Source organism: Phalacrocorax carbo, chromosome 15 (genome assembly GCF_963921805.1).
Source record: "Phalacrocorax carbo chromosome 15, bPhaCar2.1, whole genome shotgun sequence".
NCBI classification, from domain to species: domain Eukaryota; kingdom Metazoa; phylum Chordata; class Aves; order Suliformes; family Phalacrocoracidae; genus Phalacrocorax; species Phalacrocorax carbo.
In genome coordinates this window covers 9,733,082-9,754,977 of record NC_087527.1, presented here as the reverse complement: position 1 = coordinate 9,754,977, position 21,896 = coordinate 9,733,082, and the positions used below count along the sequence as shown (strand labels likewise).

General features: G+C 40.9%; 1 protein-coding gene across 7 annotated transcripts in view; it reads right to left on the bottom strand.

Annotated features, from left to right (window-relative positions):
- Positions 1-21,896, bottom strand: part of KDM2B (lysine demethylase 2B) — a 120,539-nt gene that overhangs the window by 38,303 nt on the left and 60,340 nt on the right. For all 7 annotated transcript variants that reach the window (XM_064466163.1, XM_064466162.1, XM_064466164.1 and 4 more), the window contains 3 exons: positions 19,242-19,368; positions 10,728-11,182; positions 2,582-2,668 (listed from right to left, as the gene is read on the bottom strand). In XM_064466163.1, the coding sequence (XP_064322233.1) occupies positions 2,582-2,668; positions 10,728-11,182; positions 19,242-19,368 (669 nt within the window). The remainder of the gene's footprint in view (positions 1-2,581; positions 2,669-10,727; positions 11,183-19,241; positions 19,369-21,896) is intronic.

Genomic DNA, 21,896 nt, shown 5'->3' with positions numbered 1-21,896 from the left:
ATGCTGGCTTTATTCTTCCTTCTCCACCTGCTGCTCTTGTCTTTCTAAATCTCTTCTAGAGCCTTCTCTTGGGAGAAAGCAAGAGCCACGTTTTCCATTTATTACCTCCTCTTTCTGGATTTCAGTTCACTACTTCTTAAGGACTTGGAATCAGACAATCGTCCTCTCCCTGGAAGCTGATATACCACAATGCCTTCTTACCAGCCCCACAATAGCTGGTACTATGCTATATCATATCTGCCACTCCCTTTGAACACAACTATCTCAGGAAAGGCACTGTTAAATATTTGGCATTTCTCCTATGTATGACAAGAGCAATACTACAGAAAGCAAAATCACTGGTAAGGTTTACTCTCCTGCTTTGTGCTCAACATTTGCGGCATCTTCTGGCCGTGGAGCCTTGCTCCACCAGCTACAATCCAATTTTAAAGGGAATTCCTCCCCTCCCTAAGGGTTTTCTTCTCTGTAAAATCTTCTATTTCATTATCAGGACTGACAGGGAACAAAGGCAAAATCACCAAGCTTAACTACTAATACTGCCTTTATACAAATCTCCCGGATATTGTCTTTCCAACATCTTTTAATCTGGGAGTCAAAGACTCAATGTTAAGATGTGTATTCCTTGCCTGCTCACTTGGCCTCTGTTCCCAGACAAGGGAAACAGCTGTAACATGTAAGATGACATGGACATTTGCCAATCAGAAGGGCAACAACAAACTCCTTTTGGGAAACATTCATCCGTATCTTCACGTGCACCTTTTAGCTAAAACATAAGACACAATACAAATTGATCACAGATTAAACAAAGTAAATATGAGGAGAATGGTGAAAGGTTTTCTTCTCTTATAAATTTTTGTTTATTTCCAAACTTCAATCTAAAGCCTGACTTTCTGTGAAAGTTGTCGTCATATTTGTTATTAGCCAATGAGTTATTGTACCTTAGCACTGGGAAAGATGCCTTCTAAAAGTTCTTGCTTTCAAAAAGGTTAAAGGAAAATAAGCACCAGAGAGTTAAAAAAACAAAACCCTTGCAGCCAGCAGGATGGATTTTGCTAAGAGGGATAAGATCTAAGTCACAAAAAATACAGATCTTTTACAGTTACAGTTATGTTGCCAATATACAGAAATAAAATATAAGTAGTGAACCATTTATCAAGGATTCCAAAATTAAGTGAACATGAACATTAGCAAATGCCAAAGCTTATAAAAGCCTTGAAACATTAAGATGCTCACTTCTACCACAAGCTCAAAAGATAGAGCACGAGAGTCAGTTGTTTTAGTTTTGTTTTATACATTTCACACACCAATTTTCCTCTGGTCACAGGGATTTTGCTTTATTCAATGCCTAGAATATACTTGACTGATGAATGAACAGCAGCTATCAAAGCAGTGGAGAATCCCACACCTATTCCTCTCAAGGTTTTACACTGTTGTTTTTAAACAAATAAATGTTTTAAACAAAAAAAATGTTTTAAACACAAAACATATTCCCATGAATTTGATACAATCTAAAAGGGAAATATGTATTTAACAGGATATAACTCATCTAAAATGTGCTCAGCTAAAACCCAACAAGAAACCAAGAAGGAACATAATAATATGCTCATTCTGCCCCACTCTCCTCTGGCAGTTTGATGTTTATGGACTCCTACTTCCCATTGAAAATCAGCAAATTCTCATGGCTACAAGTGATTATATGGAAAGCCATGACAAGTGCACCAGCACGAGAAGTGAGAACAGTGAAAATAATTCACTCAGTTAATTACTTGAAAGTTATTTACAATGATAACAACAACAGATTTTCAGATAGAAGTCTGATTTAAGCTGACCGACCCTTTCAGCATTTCTAAAGAAATTATGTATTATAAAACTAATTCAGTGAAAAATGGAAGTAAAAATAGAAGTGATGAGACATCTTCTAAATAAACAAAGCTGCTTTTACAGTATGCTGAATAACTGAAGTGTGGTAAACATACCACTGTTACAAATAACATCCAGCCTTTTGACATTATTCTTTAGTTAATTATTTCAAATTCTTTATAAGCATTAATGAAGCAAGCCTCATGGTTCTCCTGCAAATTGAAGATAATTACTCCCATATACAGGAGGAAAAATGAAGATATAGGGACAGAAAACAACACTCCGAAGTTACAGCGGCACACTTGTACAGAGAATTCAGGAGGTCTCATAGTATAAGAGAAGAAGCATCCTCTCATCCAGATGAGAGTGCTTATTAGGTGACCAGTTTGTAGGATTTACACGTCGTTTAATTTTACACAAAACATTGCACCAACATTTCTAAATTTAACCATGACTAGTAAATGACTGAGACATATCAAAGTTTTATAATAATAAGTAAGGGCCAAACAAAATCTTTTAAAATGGTAACTCTAATGATTTCTCCCTGCTGAGGTACTTTTTTGTTCTGCTTCAACCCCTAATCATAAAACCATTAAAAGTAACATTTTGTGTTAAAAATGCTAGCAGCTGCCAAAGCATCATATATAGCACTTTGTCAGACTATAGATAAATAAACACCAAGAGGTAGCACAACGATTATTAAGTAATTGTGTCTCATTACCTTTGTGGTCTTCTTGGGCCAGCTGACCACAGGGACACCCGAAATGGCAAGATTTTGGTCATCATCAGCATGTTCCTTCAGTATGTTCTGTTGCAAATGAAAATGCCTTTATTAAGCAAAGAAATATTTCTCCAGCTGAAGAGTGTGGACTTACACAAGACAATACTCCACTCTGATGAAAGACAGAGTGACAAGATCTCTGCTGACTTGTTACATCTCTGCAAGTTACTTTTGCTTCCAAACTTCCAATTCACACTGAAACTCTCACACCTGTCATTATGATCCAGGATGTGAAGCTTCTTACAAAGCAGCAAAATCAGCCATGAATCACCTCAAATATTACAGACTTCTTTAAAATTGGTGTGTCCAAAAGGACTGGTGTTTTTCCACTGGTATCAGCCTAATACCAGCATCACCTCTCCACTTAAACTCCAGCTCACTAAATCCCAAATGACCCCCAGCATCACCATAACGAACACCTTCTCTCCTAATCAAGTCTTCAAAGGACCCTAGAAGCATCTAGGCTCTGCCACCATAACTTCTGCAGTCACAGAACATCAAGCATGTACTTTAGAGCAATCCACAGGTGCCTGAGCATTCAGGTAAGTAAAGATATAGAAGCGTGCATTGGAACTTTTCATCTTTATGCACATGGCAATTCAAGCGCACCCACCAACCTTCCTTCCACTCTGCTGGGCAGGCCAGAGCTGCCATAATCTAGTTCACTTTAGGGGATCGGGTAAGGCATTCAGGTTCCTGACTATTTACTAGGAAAGGATCTAACTCTGTGTAGTACAGTATTAAGGAAAACGATTGGCCTCCCCTCCCATCCACCCCCACCAAATCCTTTTACTTTGATGCACTGTCCTAGAAATCTCATGAGTGGGTTGCACTGGCTTACACAGCTTCTGCTGCTGTGAATCACTCCCATGACCATATAACTTGCAGAGGTGGAGAAGAACTCTTTCTAAGCATACTCAATTGTTCAGTTGGGAACAGTCCACGCTCGCTTACTTACTAACCTAGCTACAAAGCTCTTCATTTGGAGCTCAGGTAGCTGAAAAAGACAACAAATGAAAACAAAAAACAAGTCAGAAGGAGGATTCTGCTGTGCTGCTGAAAACTGAAGCTCAAATAAGCACTAACAGGTTAAGGGTCAAAAAATGCTCCAATAAAATAAACAAGAACTGCAGGTTGGAAATTACCTCCTAATAGAATTTAGGAGATAACCCCAGACAATTAAGTTCAATGGTGTTGCTCCCAAGTATACCAACTTCTCAAAAAAAGCTTAATTAGACAACAACAGACACCAGGCTCTCTCAGTCCCCAGTGTAGAGCATTAATAATTAGAAATTTCACACACTACATAAAAAGAGTTTAAAATACAGTAATTGTTTTAATAGGAAGTGCACTTGGAATTCATCTGTAATCATCCAACTAAAGCCAGGAGTACGATGGCATGTTCCAGGCCCCAAGAGCCCAAGTAGGCAGACTAGCATCTAAATGAGAGTTTGGATGAGTGTCCCTGGGGCTGCCTTTCTCTCCCTGGAGCTCTGGCAACCTGCTGGATTCAGCTCAATTCCCCAGTCTGTGCTTAAATGAGAGATGCTTTTCTTATAGACACTACATCACCAGCACAGTGCTGGTGTTCTTCAGATACTATCAAACCAGTAAGGCCGTTCTTCATACTGGTTAGTCCGAAAGCAGCACCACTGACCAAAATAAGCAATACCAGTACAAGCCCAGTTTCGTCAGCCCGGCACTGTGGCTGCACTCAAGAAGCTTGCACAGGCATAGCCTGGCTGGTTGGGACTAAAACCCAGCTTGCCCCAGCCTGACTCTGATGTGGAACCTGTAGCATACCTTCAGCCGAATACTCTTGAGGGAAACAGCTAACAACTTATACATACTGACTAGTCACTGGCAAATTAACTCTTGGCTGAGCTGAGGTTAAGCGAGCACCTCTTTTCTCACGTCCTTTTTATTTTGAGCGTGATCACTACATTAACTGAACTGTGACCACATTCTGAAAGTTAAATTTTCAATCCTAAAAATTGAGGTGTCTTTTGTATTCTCACAGCAAAGCCAAAATTCTCCAGAACAAGGCAGCAGCTTGAAAGCTGTATGAACAAAGGACAAATTAATCCCTCTTTACTTTGTTACTCTTAGATTTAAAAGCTTGTAAGACAGAAAACCTTAACATTTCCACTAACGAATGTCAGAGACTCTGAGTTCAGTAGAAAGCAGAGTATATTCCAAGAGCTTGGCAGAATAATGAAGGTTACTTGTTATCATATGTATCACGTGAAAATACTAACCATGAAGAAATGCAAAACTATGGCAGTTTATCATCTCAGCCAGCTGAGAACAATGGATGTCTGAGCGACTGAACGATAACCAAGCTGCATTTGTACTGACTAGTGTCAAGTGTCAGTACACAACAGGCTGGAGGAGGCAGACTTTTGTTCACCTGCTTTAAAACAAAACAAAACAAAACAAAACGAAAAGGGTAAAGAAAAGCCATGGGGCTCCAGTTAGACAACGTGATGCTCATCCAGCACAAGGCTGCCTGCCTGATTCGTTACACTTGAAGGCTGTGGTGACAACAGCAGGTATGAAGGAAAGAAACTGATTAAGTATGTAAGAATTCAGCTTAGCCATTAATTTCAAAAGCACAGCAAAGAATGACTCCCCTGAAATGCATTCAGTAGAGGGAGGTTTTTTCCTGTCATCAGAATGAGAAGGGGGTAAGATTTCTTGGCAAGAAAAAGTAAGAACATATTTCAGCAGATATCATCTGTCTTGCACAAGAATCGTCTGCTGCTGCCAACGAGTTGCTGATATTTGACAAACTCATTTCTTCAGAGTTTCTTCTGCCCTAATGGACTTCCACAGTCCCTTCTGAAGAAGGGCAGCATTTTTGCTTTGAAGTGGGGAAGGTCTGTGGCGTTATTACAAGGCAGATCTCACAGCCCTCTTCCCCAACAGCAGCAAAGGAATTATCATCCTGCTGGTAACACAACAGAAATGTTGTGTGCAGAAATCAGAAGCTGCATGCAGACAAGTATCACTGGCAGAGTGTTTAATGTGGGATGCAGACTGTCACAATCAAAGGTCTGCTCAGCTTTACCTGTGCTGTGATGTGGGATGAAACTACACAAAGGAGTGAGGTGGTTACCTCTCTATTCTCTTCTTCATACATAAGTCCAGCCCAGTTGCATCTTTAGTAGACTGACATACTATTTGGTAGCTAAATATGAAGTGAAGAAGCCACACGATGAAACTCTTCCAATCCCCAAGGCCACCATCTAAGTAAAATTACATCTCAGTGGTTTTTTCCCCTTCTCTTCCTTCACCAGTGTAGGTACTTTTCTAACAGTTCAGCTGCTACTTAATTTTTAAACTGGGAGCTGGTGACGTTGCAGTGTTTCATATTTCATTTCAGGGCACGTATATATGGAAAACAAGGTATGACTGAAGGCTACCCCCAACAGTAACACCAACATCACAGATGTGGGGGCAATGGCTGCAGTGTCCTCTGGCTGCTCATCCTGCCAACAGCTCCACTGCCAAGCCTTCTGTCCTCCTGCAACTTGGGTCAGCTGAGCACTCTTAGGGAGGGTATGTTTATCTGTACAACAGTTTCCCCCCCACATTTGCTGCACATACAGCTCACACGGAGCCCAGCTGCAGACATTTGGATACAGAGAGTATTACATCTCCTCGCTGACTGTTCCGATGCCATCTGCTACGGAGTGAACACTGCTGTCAGTAATGGCTGTTTGGAGGCCTCTGGGAAGCTCCTTTGGTGGTGAACATGGGTCTCATGAGATACAGTGCCCATACAGCAGAGCCACAGCCAACAAGAATTTAATTCCTTATTTGAGCTGAGGGAAGAAGTGACCTGTTCCCCAAGCAAGGCCCATGTTATGCTCTGCAAATAAGCCTTCCTTGTGTTGCTGCACTCCATCGATCATGGTGATAAATGGGTTCTCAATCTGCAGAGGCATTAGCTTGGCACTTCTGGATTGCCGTGTCCCCACCAGATAGTTGCAGTTAGTTGGGAGCTTAGATGACGTGTAAGGAATTTACACAGGCTTAGTTTAGTTTTAAGTCTCACTTCTTATAAAGAAAATAAATCACTTTACTTCAGAGTCTCACCTACTTGACATTAAATAGCTGTATATAGCTGTAGTTGTATTTACCGCTAAGAGCAGTAATAGTCACCCATCCTTTAGTGTATTCTTGCTCAGATGGGAAAGTGTGGATTCTCTGCAAGTTACCCAAATTTGTTCTGTGAAACTTCACATCACTAAATAAAATGGTTTCCTTTCTCCAGTTTTAACTACCCATATCCAGTTTTCTGAAAACATTCATTGTCTTACTGAAGGACAAAGACAGACATAAATGTCATACAGAAAAGTCCTGACTGCATTTCACTAAGAAATAAAACTACTACAATAAACATGGATTTCTTTTCTTCAGGAATAAACATGCTTAAGACTTTCCAAGCAGAGCAAGAGCTTTTAGACTTTCTGTCAGAGTGTGTTCTTGCTATGAATTTGTTAAGAATAACTCTCAAATGGGTGCACTAAAAGGGTACTTTTTGTAGGCTGTATGATTTATTATTAAGACATTACACGCCAAAAGTCAGGCTGCCCATGAAATAAACCTTGTGAATATAGCCACATACCATCACGACACAGATGATCTGCACAGCTTCTTCTGCAGGATTTCTGCATCTATTCAGTCACACGAATGGCTGGTGCTCTGGATATCCATCAGGGTGAGGTAAAGGTGCTAGGCTGCTTCTGCTCACTCTACTGCTAATGCTATCAGCAAAATCCCCACATTATTTACTGTACAAGTTGCAAAACTAATAGCAAAGTAACAGGGAAAATTATTTAGTGGTCAAGGAGATAAACACCATTCTAGAAAAATGGACTGTATTTCTCCTTCTGCCATTATGTCTCTGTGTGACACAGGGCAAACTTTCTAAATCAAGTTTCCACAGGACATCATGAATTATATGTCCCTACTCTTCCTCACACCTGGCTTGGGATCTGGATGCTAAAGACCAGAACTTCTGCTCTGCAGAAATGTTAAGCAATTACAGTTTCAATACCATTAAAATTATCTTTTGCACATATCATTCTTAAGTAATGCTAACTTTCCTGAAAAATCACATCCACGGCACGTAAAGCCTGTATCCAAAATTATGGTCACTTTTATCTTAATCTTTTTGCACCTTAGTTCCCTACTTGTGACCTAAAGATAACAACTCATCAATTACCAGTTGTGAACCACATGACTTCATTCAGTGATGAATATCACTGGGAACCCCAAGGGAACATTCCTGTCACCATGTTTGGCCAAGGCTCTGAACAGTATGACGTACCTAACACACACTGAGGAGCAAGGGTGGAACAAATTCTGAACAGCTGCATTCTGCACAGAGGCAATACAGGAATCCTGAAGGACCATTATGCTAGATGTATGCTCATGGGGCCGAAATCCATCACTTGGCAACTTTTCCAGCAGTGTGCTCTATCCTTTGAAGGTAGGAGCCCTATGCACGCACTGATACACTTGTTCATGATTTTTTTTTAAAGCAAACAAACTGAATAAACAACTTAATGCTTTGGTATGACATGGGTTACAAGGAACTAGGATGCTTTGGCTCCGCTGCACTGTTCTCTACCACATCAACAAACACAGCGGCAGAAAGGAGCAATGGGTTGTTGCATCCAGGGTCCCAACGCTAGATGGGAATGGGACACAACTTGGCAGTGGCTGCCTCAGACAATTTGCTGATGAGCAAAGGGAAGGCCTGCGTTGGGAGTCCTGGGCTCCACTCCTGACTTGAGAGGAAGTGTACTCAAGCAACCTTGGATCTGAGTGCAACTGCCCCTAACCCCCCCAATTCCTTCAGAGCATCTAGCAAGCAGATTATGCAACTGTAGGGAGAGTTATGGAGGAAGCAGACTATATGGGGTTCAGTTAATTTACTGTGCCGTATTGACTCCCATTCTCTGAAAACTGAGGGCTGCCTTATATGTGGGCCAATATTGTAAAAAAGATGGGTAAGAAAGTTCTTTAACAGTTCTTTAGACACTATTCAAGAAAATGTTTGAGTTAACAACCTTTTAAAAGGTCTTACTCTGACTAATCAGTCACATGCTCACCAAACATACAGAGGTGATTCCAGAGAAAACAATTCTGCAGCATGCATGATGTTTAGATGTGGTCATGGGCTCTTTAACCAGCAGGGAACCATAAATATCCAGATGTTGGGCTACATCCTGATAGTTACAGTGTGTGCTGGCAAGGAGAGAAAGTTTAGAAGGAGGCAGTTATGAAAGGAGATGGAACATCAAGACTGCAACTTTGAAAGATGCAGAAAATAAACTGGCAGATGCCCACATAATACCAGTTAAAGCACAGTATCACCAAAAAGGGCACAACTCGGGCCTTTTTCTTAAACATCCGTGGTGCAGTTGTCCATCTCTGTAGCTAGTGAATCCACTGCTCAAAGAGGAATAAGAAAGCATACACTCCTGCACAGTGCTTTAAACCAGATTCACATATGGTATCTTGCCATGTTCTAGTAAGATGTCCCACGCTGCATTGGAGTGTGTCATCAAAAGAGCATGCATGATCATACTCTGAACATCTGCACCATTTATTACTTGCTGTACCCCTTTCTGGGATTTCAAGAAGGGGCAGTTTATTTTTAAGGAAATTTGGTCTGTGCATCAAGCCTGGAAAAGTAACACTACCACCCTTTCTCCTTCACCATAAATTCAACTCCTTGTCTTGAAGCTTCATTTTGATTTCTGATTAGAAGATAACCAATCACAAAGCAAGCCAGTTAATCTACAGCCACGACTTTGGGCATGTGTGTCCACTTTCATATACAAAGTGGCTGATTTTGCAAGAAGAGACTTTCTGAGCTCTTGTGGTTTACCAAAATGAGTGCCGTGTATCACACTTCCAGGCTCCAAGATTGTGGAATATGGTTCCACTGCACACTGCATATGTTCAGCCTTCTTTAACTGGCTTTGAAGCCTTTTCTAAGCAGCTGTTACAGTACTTGCAGTGAAGAAGTACAGGCTCCCCTTTTACCATATAAACACGTTTTTTTCCCCTCAGAAAGCTGTGTGGCTTACACAGCTCTTGTGTATGGAACATATGTAGCTGAAGAACCATACTGCACACAGAAACAGCACAAAACTAGCAGTCCAAACACAAGACCACAAATCAATACTCATAGTTCCAAATCAGGCCAAATTGCCACGGTACTTGACCTGCAGAGGACAGGCTGACAATTTTAGCCTTATTTAACAAGTCCCAGCAAAACTACAGGAGTATGCTGCTCTCAGCTTTGTTAAAAAAAAAATTAATATGCCTATTTTATCCAATGGGAAAACAAGACACAGAAAAGCTAAACACGTAGTCCAAAGGAATGCCACAGATCAGAGACAGGGCTGGGACTAGAAGCAGCAAGGCCATGCTGGTCTTCAGAAGGACTTTATCCCTGAGTCAGATGGGGTACCACTTTCAGTATATTAAAAATCTAAAGAAAAGTTCTGTCACTAGTGAGCATTCACTCCTCACACGATCTCCAAAACCAGTATATTGTACCAGTGGAGAATAATTATCAACCTATAGAGGGCAATGGAGGAAAAGAAAATGAAAAAGGTGAAAGAAAAAAAAAAAAGCAACTGAACTGAAAACATTAGACAATACGTCTTCTGAATTACTATCAAGTATTTACATTCTGTATGTCAGTTAATCAGATATACTCCAGAAGAACACTAGACCAAAAAGGGCAGATTAAGACTATAAACAGACTATTTTATACATGGGACATAACAAGTGCTGAACTATGAGAGCATCTAAACTTTTGGCTACTGCTGCAACAGTCAGAAAGGACTGCATCAATTAAATCAGACTGCAAACAGCCATCTCTCCAGAGCAGAGATGGCTTTTGTTAGGAGCATAATTCCCCTCTCTGTGGCAGAGCATGCTGATATGAGCTGGTCACTACACACAAGAGTGGATCAGAGCTTTGCTTTCTGATCTCCTGCTGTCTTCTCTGCCCACAGAAAACAGTTTGTGTGGATCAGCAAGCTATCTTACCCACCTTCATGTCCTCTAGGAGAGCCTGTGGATCTTCGATGCCTTCTGGAACACACTTCTTGTTTTCTGGGAGAGATTCAAGCTTTTCCACCAGGGCTTTTAAACCCTTCAGTTCAAATTCTGTGAGGTGAGTCCATTTGGTTGAAACTTCTGTAGCTGGAGACCCCGTTGGTGTTTTGGGATAGTCCGTGGGGGTCGTTGATTTTACACTGTCATCTGACTCATTAGACAAAGTTCTTTTTAGGTATCTCATTACCGTGGCTTTTTGTTTTCTTCCTGCACCCTCCTTCCCTTCTGAGTGTGTGCTGTTGGGTGAGGAGGAACCATCCACCAAGGATTTGGAGTTCTTATCCAAGCTGTCATCCTTCTCCTCCCGGATATGGGCATCACAAGATTCTTCATCCATGTCTAACCACGAATCTGATGAATAGCTGTCTGTGCTGCGTTTTCTTTTTGCATCTGAAAGGTGGAAAAAGAATGCTGAAATTTCACCCGATATAATTCATAGCTTAAACACTTCTCTACCACTGGGGCTAGGCACTGCCTATTTAAAAGGGCACTGGATAATGCCTGGTAAGAATGTAACAGGAATGAGCTCTATTCAGCTAATTTTTATTTTGGGGGGGTGGGGTGGGGGTGGGAGGGTTGTTTGTTTTAATGCTGGTTTTCATTAACATCTACTCAGTTCAAATGACTGGGAAACATTTAGGGAAAAAAATTATGCTTTCTTCAAAGCTTCAGTCCTCTATGCCTTCAATTAAGTGTAGGCAGAGCTCTTAAGTCACACACAATTAATTTTCCCGCCGAAAGAGACCAGATTCAGCAGCCTTGCAACTTTAAGAGGAGAGTTAGCACAGAAAGGAAGGAAAAAATTATGGGGGAAAGCACATTAAAATTTGTACATCATCATTCTTCCAGGAACTCTACACAGCACAAAATCAACTTCTCAATACTCTTCCTCTTTGCGAGCAACTGTTGATAAAACAAGAACCCCCACTTGTTAACTGCATGAATACTCATTGCTCTTCTGAGACAGAGGATTACAATTACGCTTATTTTACAGACAAGAAGCCTCAACACAAGGAAATGCAAGGACTGTCACAGAGTTAAATGACACTGTTTTTCTTAATGCTGTCCCTGATACATTCTAGGTACTTCTCAGGAAAATTTAAAAGCAAGTTTCTCAGTCTAAAGATTAATATTAGTTTTATACTAAGTTTCCCCATTAAAAATCCCAACTGTTACCCAACTCTGTGCAATCAAGCAATGAAAGCAATGTAGGAAACTAGTGGCCAAGGTTCCCTAAAGCGCACATCTTTTCTTATTTATTAGACACAATTTCCTTTACTAAGTGAACAACACTGAATGCAGGCTAGCAACAGCAGGAATTTCTATGGAAAATACCATTAACACTGGCAACACCCAGTTAAGTCAATGTGAAATTTAATAGTGGCTGAAATGGGTACGAGATCAAGCTGCAAACAAAAACACTCTGCAAAGGAAACAGAAGTCATACAGAAAAAGTGAGTGAACAATTAATGAAAAGTTCCTTTCACAGCTTGCATGCTTTGCAGTGCAGTAGCTTTGGATTAGGACAACGTGAATCATGCTTAAGGAAGGATTAAGTGGACATTAAAGGAAAAGCTTAGCATCCGGTTGTTTAACAGCAAGATTCAAAACAAACGCTGAAGCCCAGTTCCAAGCCGGCAAATTTATCACAGAGAAGCTCCTTGTCTCTTGCATACTATGTACCACCTTCTTGTAAAATATATGTGCTGTCAGCTGAGTAACAAAGATGCAACAGGCAGTGTCAGAGTAGCTGTCCGAGGGTGGCTAGCCTAGCTGCTTAGCTCTGCAGTTTCAAATAAAAACTCTGTAAGGCCAGGCGCACCTCTGTACATTAGTGACCAAGAGATATGAGTTGGCCACTTTATACTTCTCAGGGCAAATGTGCTGTTACAACAGTGTCTGCAAAAATCAAGCATCTCTGTCCAGTCTACTCCTTCAGTCACATTTGCGTTTTTCCACAGAACCAAAATGTCCATAAAATTACTCCTGAAAGGCACATTTAATCTGAAATGCCTGTGAAAAGATGTCAGTCACAAAAAATACCAGCTACCAGCAAAGCTGGCCACAGCCAACTTTAGCTCCATCCACAGTGCAGGCTAACCTTCTCCCTGCATCCCTCCAAAAAAGCTTCACCATGAAGAAGTATAACACAGTTTGTGTGCTAAGGTGGTGGCATGCAACACTCCAGAGCAGCTCCTCCTCTCTGATCTGTGCTAAATCACCACCATGCTTCTCTTAGAAAAAGAAAGAGGATTAGAAAATATTTTAACCAGAACATTTAAAAAACACTAGGTTATCCAACTTTCATTTAACACTGTTTTTTCCTTTGTCCACAGTAGCTAGCACACTTACCCACCTCAAAGGCTATATAATCAGCTTATGTCATTCTCCCATTTTACAGCTGAGGAAACAGATGCTTGGGAGAAAGCACGATTTGCTCATTGTCACACATCAAATCTAGGGCAAAACCAGGAATCAGAATCCAGGCTCTTGGATCCAGGGCTGGAGCCCCTTCTCTAAGCCACACTGCCTTGGTGAGCTATTTCACAATTGACTGAAACACAAAAGCCCAGTCTAGATGGGAGAAGACGCCAGTGATTAAACATAAGGTGAAAGCAGATACACATCCCTATGGAACCAGTACAGTGTCATTAACAGAAATTGGTATAAATCCACCTAAAGAAAATTATGTTTCTGTCTTCCTGTGCTGTGGCCTTGCTGAACAGGAACTACTGGCTGTAACTGGGGCAAATCACAAGCGTAGGTAAGGCATAAAGAGAGGGAGATCATGTTATGGAAGTGCAAATAATTGACTCCAAGTAATGCTCTGGTGCTAAGAGAAAACAGCCTTCAAGAAAGATCTCCACTTTTTTTCTCTTGCTCCAGTCTAAGCAAACAAAAGGCAAAAAAGGAATGGAACACCACAGCATACTTCTGTTCCCATCAGAAGCAAGCACACAGGGAGGGGGGCCAGCAATTCTGTTCTGCCAGCTGCCACTGCTTCCCTGCCACTGGCTGTCTGCGCAAGACAGGACCTGCTGTGCCAACTACACCTGGGTATGGACATACAAAAAATAATCTAAATCTAACCTCAAAATGAACCATCACCAAACAAGTGCCCTGTAGCCTTTTCTCTGCAAGCCTGGCAGTTACACGATGTCTTGCCTAACTTTACCTTTAGGGACAGGCTTGCCATTAAACTGAAGTCTATCTGTCTCTTCTCAAGCGCAAGGGGATTACAGTATTGTTGCACCACCAGATTAAGGGTGGACTCCTTTCAAAAGACAACTGTCTGCTACTGCTGCTAATTAAAAAAAAAAAAAGAAAAAAAGCCAAGGGAATCAATAACGGAAGAATAACTTCAAGGTGAGGAGGGTTCAATTTTGTTTTTTCAAGTGTTTTGTTGTAATGCAACATGCCATGTTTTTATTTATTCATTTTAAAGAAAACAGTATCTGACTGAGAGTTACTGTGCAGTGAGCTGAGGCCCTACGTAAGCATAATCTGCATTTACTTTGTCAAAAAGTATATTTTAAGCACTGTGTTACCAGGGTTCCACTGACTTGGAGGTTTCTGGTTTATAAAGTCCCTCCATGGAAAAAAGCTCCTGCTAAATGCAACTCTGGTTTCTTCTTCTGAGTCAATGCACCACCCAATACCTGGTTAGAACTCCAGTTCCAGAGTGGTTATCCAGCCTGGGCTTCCATACCACTTAGTGCAAAAAGACCTTCACCCCTCTCCATCTCAAAAAAAAATAAAACCAGTTTATACAAACCAGTCAGTGATATAACTCAGTGAAGAGGAGAAGCAGCACAGGCTTGACCACAGGACAGAGAGCTAGAAATACTTTTTTTTCTACAGCAGTTCACTTCCCTGTGCTTCTGGGCAAATCACCTAACTTTCCCCACAGTTATGCACTTGTACAAAAAGGATAATTATACACAGTTTCTTTCATTGGTGAAAAGCAACTTGCTGTATTACAGAACTTAAAAGAAAGGGAGGAGGGTGAGGTGTAATTATGAAATCTTTCTAAACTCTTCAGAACAGTCCAGTGTGTAATATCTACCTTGCCATTCCCAGCTCTAAACCCTGACACTGTGACTTGGGAGCAGCAGTTGCTCTTGGCCTGCTAAAGGCAGCAATGAAATTTTCATTAGCAGAAAAAACCCCGAGCATACTAGAAATGTGTCACTGCATGGAGCACCTCACGTGGAAATCACTCAATATAGTCTAGTACCCGTCTATCATAAGCAAATCTATTCTACCCGCTGAAAAGGGGGGGGGGGGGGGGGGGGAGAGAACACATGACTCCTTCACTCCTTCACCATGCCAGAGGGCATATTTTTTAAATCCATCAGGCTTAACATACAGTTAGAGCCATCCTGTTAGAATTTTAGCAATGGGACTCTTAAAAGCTGCAGGCTACAGAGAAAGCACGTTTTTGATAGCCTGGTATCTTCTCCCAATTACTCTTTGTCAGCTCACTCTCAAGATCCGTATCTCACTGAAGGTCAATTGTGGTTGAAAATGTCCAGTACAGACTCATTCATTATAAGAGTAAAAATAATGAAGACATATCCATCTCAAAACAGTACATGTTCAAATCTAGTAGGAAACCCAAATAGGATCCTTTTCTGATTTCAGCTGGCAGGACAAATGTCACAGTTGAGAGGGACAAGGAAAATTAAAAAAAAGGGAGAGAAAGAGAGACTGCATGCTTTTACAGCAGCCTGTGACTGCTGTCATGTCATCATTCCCCTGAGTGTTTGCCCTTCTGTGGAAGAGATGTGAAAAAAGAAGTGTCTCACACACTAACTAGGAGGCAACTGCCTAAAAACTCACTCTGGGCCTGAAGGATGGGAAAGGAAGCCACAGTCATCATCTTCCAAACTCACGTAGAAGGGCAGATATTTTTATCTAGAGTGCAGGAACACTCAAGGTTTTAGCCTTGCCTACACTGAAGTGCTGGTATTTTTTTCCTGTCTGAAGCTTTGTGAGTCGAGACGTTTAGAAAACAGAAATACAAAAACCAAAATAAATTGCTCTATTAGCATACAACTCTCAGGACAGAGGTATGGCAACACAATCACAATAATACATTTTCATGAGTAGGCAATGTCTTGAGTCACTCTGAGTTTAGCAACCTTCATGTCAAAGCAAATAAATACTATGTAATGAAAACATAGTATGAAAAGTCCAAAGATATGCTTCAAACAAAACTGCTAATGAACACAGTTTCTTATGTTCTCCAAAGATGTTCTCTACCACCACAGTAATCTCCTTTTTTTCCACACAGGAGAACAGGATCTCTACCAATTCTATAAAAACTACCACCTTGTGAAACCCAGAGACCATGGGCAGCATCCTGCGCTCTCTCTGGAGGATGTCCTCCTCAAGAATAACCAACTGATGCTTCTTAGCTTCTAAGATCCAGTAAGACCACTGTATGAGAATATACATAAGAAAAGAAAGCAGCACAACTCAAGGGTGAAAAATAGCAAGTTCTAGCACCCAAAAGAAAAGACAGAAAGCAGACATTTAGAACAAGTTATGTCAAGGAAATTATTAAAAAAAACACAGGAGAAACATTAAGATTATTCAAGAGAAATTTCTGAAAATGAGTACAAGGATGTGGATAATTTTTTTCTTAAACCAAGAAGGCCAGAAGAAAATTAATCTATTGAGGGGTCTGCAGAGAAGTTAAGTACTTTGTTTCATTACTCTTTAAGGAGCATAATGGGAAATTCTTCATCAAGGGATACTCTCCCATGGGAAATCAAGAAATAGCTTGCAGATAGAAAAGTCTCTAAGGAAGAGACAATTTAAGGACCTTAGCAGTTCTGAAGAAAAGCTTAAAAACAAAATGGTGGAGTTTTGTAACACTGACCTCATTTGGATCTCTTATCCCACAGCAGGTGAATGCTAAGAAGATACAAACACCACAGAATAACCAAGTGTAATTCAAGGATTACCGTTCATAGAGATTTGTTTGAGTCAAGAGGCTGGACACCGAAACCAGTTAAAAGACAAGCAAGTATTTGAAACAGTATTACTCATGCAGAACAAAGCAACTCAGCTTTGTAGAGGTAAATGATGTACCTTTACTCCTTTGAATTTGACAAATGCCAAAGTGAAAGAACCAGTAGATATAGTAGATCTGGGCTTTGGAACCACAATCCCCAGTTAAATAATTATTTTAAGGTTAAGATTCTGCCAAGAAATAAAAAGCAAGTTTCTGACAAAAAAAACCACAAAATTATACACCTGTCTTTCCTGCAGCGAAAGGCCCTGGATGTCAATGTCAGAGATTTTAACAGCGTCCTCTAAAGTCAAGAGAGCAGGCGGGTGGATGAGCTACACGCTGTCAGTAGATACCACTTCGGTAAGCTGAAAGTACTGATCCATTCAAGACAGTAACAACAGCTCAAGATCTGTCCAGCCAGACACTCATAGCACCTACCTCTACTCGGCACCCGCAGCCATGCAGCAGGGCTGCAAGTCAGATCAGCTCATCTATCCTACTGATAACAAATACATTTGGTTTTCGGTAAGGTTATTTTTCAGTCAGATCACTGAACCGATTCAGCGCTCAGGGCAGTCGCACAATCTCCAGAGTTCATGAAACAGAATAGTCTTGTGAGAGCAGCACGTTTCTCACAGTAGCTTGAAATGATCATAGGACCACACCCAAATGACAGCAAAACAGTTTAATATTCGCTTTGCAGTAGGCCAACAACTGAAGCCACCACAGGAGCCAAGGCCCAGCAATGTTGCCACCTAACCGTTATCCAAGTAGCCAGGCTACTTTTCCTGATGCCTTAGCAGTTGGCACTCTTTGGTCATGCAAAACAATCCTTTTCCCTCTAGACACTGGACATCTATGGTTACCAGTGAGCTGTTATATGATTTGAATATGTCTCAGCTAATAACTGGACCAAGGCACATTTAATGGGGATCACCAAACCATTATCAGTAATTACTGAGCTGGGCCAGAATTTAGACTGGTGATTTAGCTGAAAAAGGTCCCACCTCAATATCCTGAACCATCCACTCTCCACATCTAGTTTGTTCTGAAATTACACCTCAGCAATCTGGCACGCCCACCCTGCCTGCAGGACAAGCCTCCTTCCATCCCATCTAGACAACAGGAAGTTGTTCCTTATTTTCTAAGGAATGCAGTTGTCAGAGTTTTGTCACTGCTTTCTGAGGAGCTAATCCAAGGAGCTAAATCATCCTTTTGTCTAGGATCATCTTATATAAAGAGAAAAATTCCTCCACACAGACCTCCTGCTTAACTAACCTTTCTGATTAGGGTCTCACAGAGCAAAGAAGAGACACAAAATGTGAAGCACCCAAATTCCTAGGGATTCCAAGAAAATTCCCTTGTATATCTACACAGACTATTAGCTCCCTCAAGTTATTCTGGGTCAGTAAGACTCAATGGAGAGTGATGTCTGCCCATAACTTCTTAAATCCCTTCTACTAAGAATTATGCTAGTTGGTGATCATTTCCCTCCTCTGTCCAGAACCCGGGGCAGTTCCAACCATGCCAGGCTGACTCCAGGTGGCATCTCAGGGAGAAGACGACACAGAAATATTTTCGTTCTCCTCCACACTTCACACGTATCGGTTAAGATTTAGCTGGTGCTTGTGCTACTTTCACCCATTCTGTGCTTAAAAGCAGGGAGGTAATGTGGCCCACCATCTTGTTCCATTCAAGGGAGGAAAAGAGGGCAGTTCAGCAAGGCAACAACTGGAATTGTCACACATTGATGTAAAGCTCACATCAGTGCCAAGGTAATGCCTTCCTGCTTCAGGCACATCTATCTGTCTCTGCTATGGTCCATTTTCAGCTATTCTTGTAAAGGTTTCTTTGACCTCCCTGCACTCGGGTTATAGATCATGTAGATTTGTGTAGGTGTTTTCACAGCTTTGTTTTTCTGCAGAACTAGAAGTCAGTCACCAAATAGAGAGAACTAAAGTAGAGATTAAAGAAAAGAGGAAAGAAAGAAACCAGGTTTAGTGACCATAACACATTCTGTAAAGGAGATGCTCTATAAAGAGACTAAATACCCATCCCAGCAAAACACATTTGCAGTGCACACATTTTTGGCTACTAAGGTATTGTGCCAAACATGGCAGTAAATCCTCAACTGTTTGGCAGATCATCTCAACACGAACATTACTGAAACCAAGGAACAAACACATCCAGAAATTATTTTTCTGGGACCCACTTGCTAAGGGAATGCTCAATATAATTCTGAGCAGGTTGGTACTTCATGGGAATGCTTAAGAGTCAAAACCTTCCCCATCCCAAAATAAAGAGATAGTTCATTAGAATTTCTACAGTTCTCAATTCCATTTATAATCTGCTTTGCAGAAACCAAAGCAGTAACTAGCCTAAGGTGGTAGCATCAGTTCTGAATATGCACTCAAAGGATTCACTCACCAATTAACATTGATTCTTTCTGGTACTCTTTGCTGAGGTGGCAGCGCTGGGTCACACAGGACACGTATCTCTCCAGAACATACCAGCACATTTCATAGTAGAAAGGATAACGGAATTTGGCATGCACCTGAAAGCAAGATCGAGACTGTCAGTCCATGGGGAAGGGAGAGAAGTTTGCAGCACAAGGGCCAGTCATCATTCTCATCATGTTATCAAGAGCACAAACAGTATGCAGGAGGGGGAGGGGAGAGAGGGTGAGAGCCGAGTGAGATGTATGCCTTCAGCATACCAAATGAGGAGACTGCTTGCCTGCCTGCCATGATAGCATCATTTCTTGGTTCACTAATTTGTATCCTCTTGGGGTGGTGGGAGAGGAAAGGGTTTGTGTTCTTGTGAAATCATGAAACTGATGGATGGCCCCTACGGTATTATTTACCTACTGTATAAACATAGGGTGGTCACATACAGATGTTAGTCACTAAAATTCAAGTTAAAATAAAGGTGTGGGTTTTTTTAGATTTCCTAACCATGATCTTTATCAAAATGGCAGCATTACCTAAAATGAGTCAAGCAGGAAATACATATTTTTCAATTACGGTCTCCACAACAATTTGATTAAACAAATGATCACACAAATTCTTGATTATTGATGACTACATATTAAAAGTAAAAATCCCTTATGTGGTTTACACTTAATATTTTGGTAGCAAGATAGCTTTTGCCACAAACAGAATAGAAAAGCAGGATTTTGACAAAAGATCCTGTCAAGCTGTGCACTTTTTCTCAGACCTGTTGTTCTCACACAAAAAAGCTTATCCTCCAGCACTATGTATATGTGAGATTATTTCAGATTCAAAAGAAAACAGAGTGTGTTTCCTTCCTTTCCAACAGTTTTCTATCTATGTGAGGTCACTGTACCAAAGAAGAATATGGGAAGCTCCTAAATGCAAGAACATATGTATATTTATTGCGATTTGTTACAAATGGGTGCCATGCATCTTGCATGCACTTGTACTTACACTGTACACTTCTTTTTCCTGGTGGCACAGAAATTTGCATTTTGCAGGCTTGCATGCATGCATTGCACTGGGATTATAGGAACTGCTTTAAGATATTCTATGCATATTAACTGCTCACCTAGCCAAGAGGTTGCACCCACCTTTAATGAAAAGCTGGACTGCACCAGAAAGGAGCATCATCTTAGAAAGCCCTTTTTAAAAAACAAAACCGAAACACCACCCCACCGCAGACAACCCAAAAACCAGTGAAGTCTAAACAGAACCACTAATCAGGCACCTGGAAACTCAGATTCAGCTCTGAAAAGCAGGCATTGTCGAAACATTTGTGTGGTGATACAAGGATTGAGCACATCAGTGACTTACTAGAATGCCCATATTTGAAAACTGTCCCCAAGGTGGACAAGCCAAAGAACTTGCCTCTGTTCCCAGGTGACAGGAAATGCAAACACTTTTAGCAGTAGAATAAAACTTAACTAAGGGAAAACATACTGTATTGTCCCACTAAACATACCACAATGTAGGATTTAAATACTCCATGGCAATTCCCAAAAGTTAAGATCTCTTAAATTCAACACAAGTGTAGCTGGCAAATCTGAACTGCAGGTTGCTCTGGGTCATGCACCCAGCAATGCTGCACCTTTCAAACGTTTCCCTGTGTTGTTACAAAGTACACATACCAAAAAAAAAAGAAGGGGGAGAAAAGAAAAAACACAACCAACGTCCCCCTAAATGAGAGAACATTTAACCCCAGGGCCTTTTTGCATTGGAGAATGTTTTTCCTTTGGTTTAGTTATTTGTGATAAAAAAGAGATCGAGTCACTTATCACTATCACGGAACACAGGGGAAATTAGCCATGCTAAAATATATGCTAATAAAGGAACTCAAATTTTTCCAAGAGAGCACTGCAGGAAACAAAATTTGCAAAGAATTGACTTACAAACAGGAAGCCGCCTTCCACCCCTCAGCCTTCAAAAGGTTTTCAGCCACATGCCTGGGAATATTAAAGACATCATTGCTCAACATTTGTTGACAGATTCTGAGCGTCACCAAATTTAGTTGTTACCAATGTTAATTCAATGTGAAAGACAAGGCAGTAATGCATGCAGTGCTCCCATTATGTATATCAATCTTTAATATTCAATTTGAGTTCCTAATTGCCTCACTATCAATGTTCCAACCCACAGCAAATCCCTCCATGCCTCTGTAATTCACTATTTGCCCGAGAAGGCTCTGCTTTTACAAACCTTCAGAAGTAAGAGCTACCATATGTAGCAAGAGATACTGTGCAAGGATCTACAGTGCCTTTTGCCAGTAAAGCAAGTCTAACAGTGCTTTAAAAATATTTTAAACTTTGCCCTGTGGAGAAGTATAGAGGAGTACATTCTTCGTGATATCCTTGGACATTTATTAATTATAATGTATGCTACTGCGTTATGTACATATCCATACTTTTTCCATTGTACACTTACAGCCAAATGAACTCTGATGGGGAGGGGGGAGGAATAAAGGAAAGCAAGCAAGAAAGAAATTAAAAATGTTCTGTGATGAATTTAAAGTGTAATATCTGATACAGACACTGCCAGAGGACTAAATCCCCCACCAGCAGGGAAATACACTAGATCATCTAATAGGCAT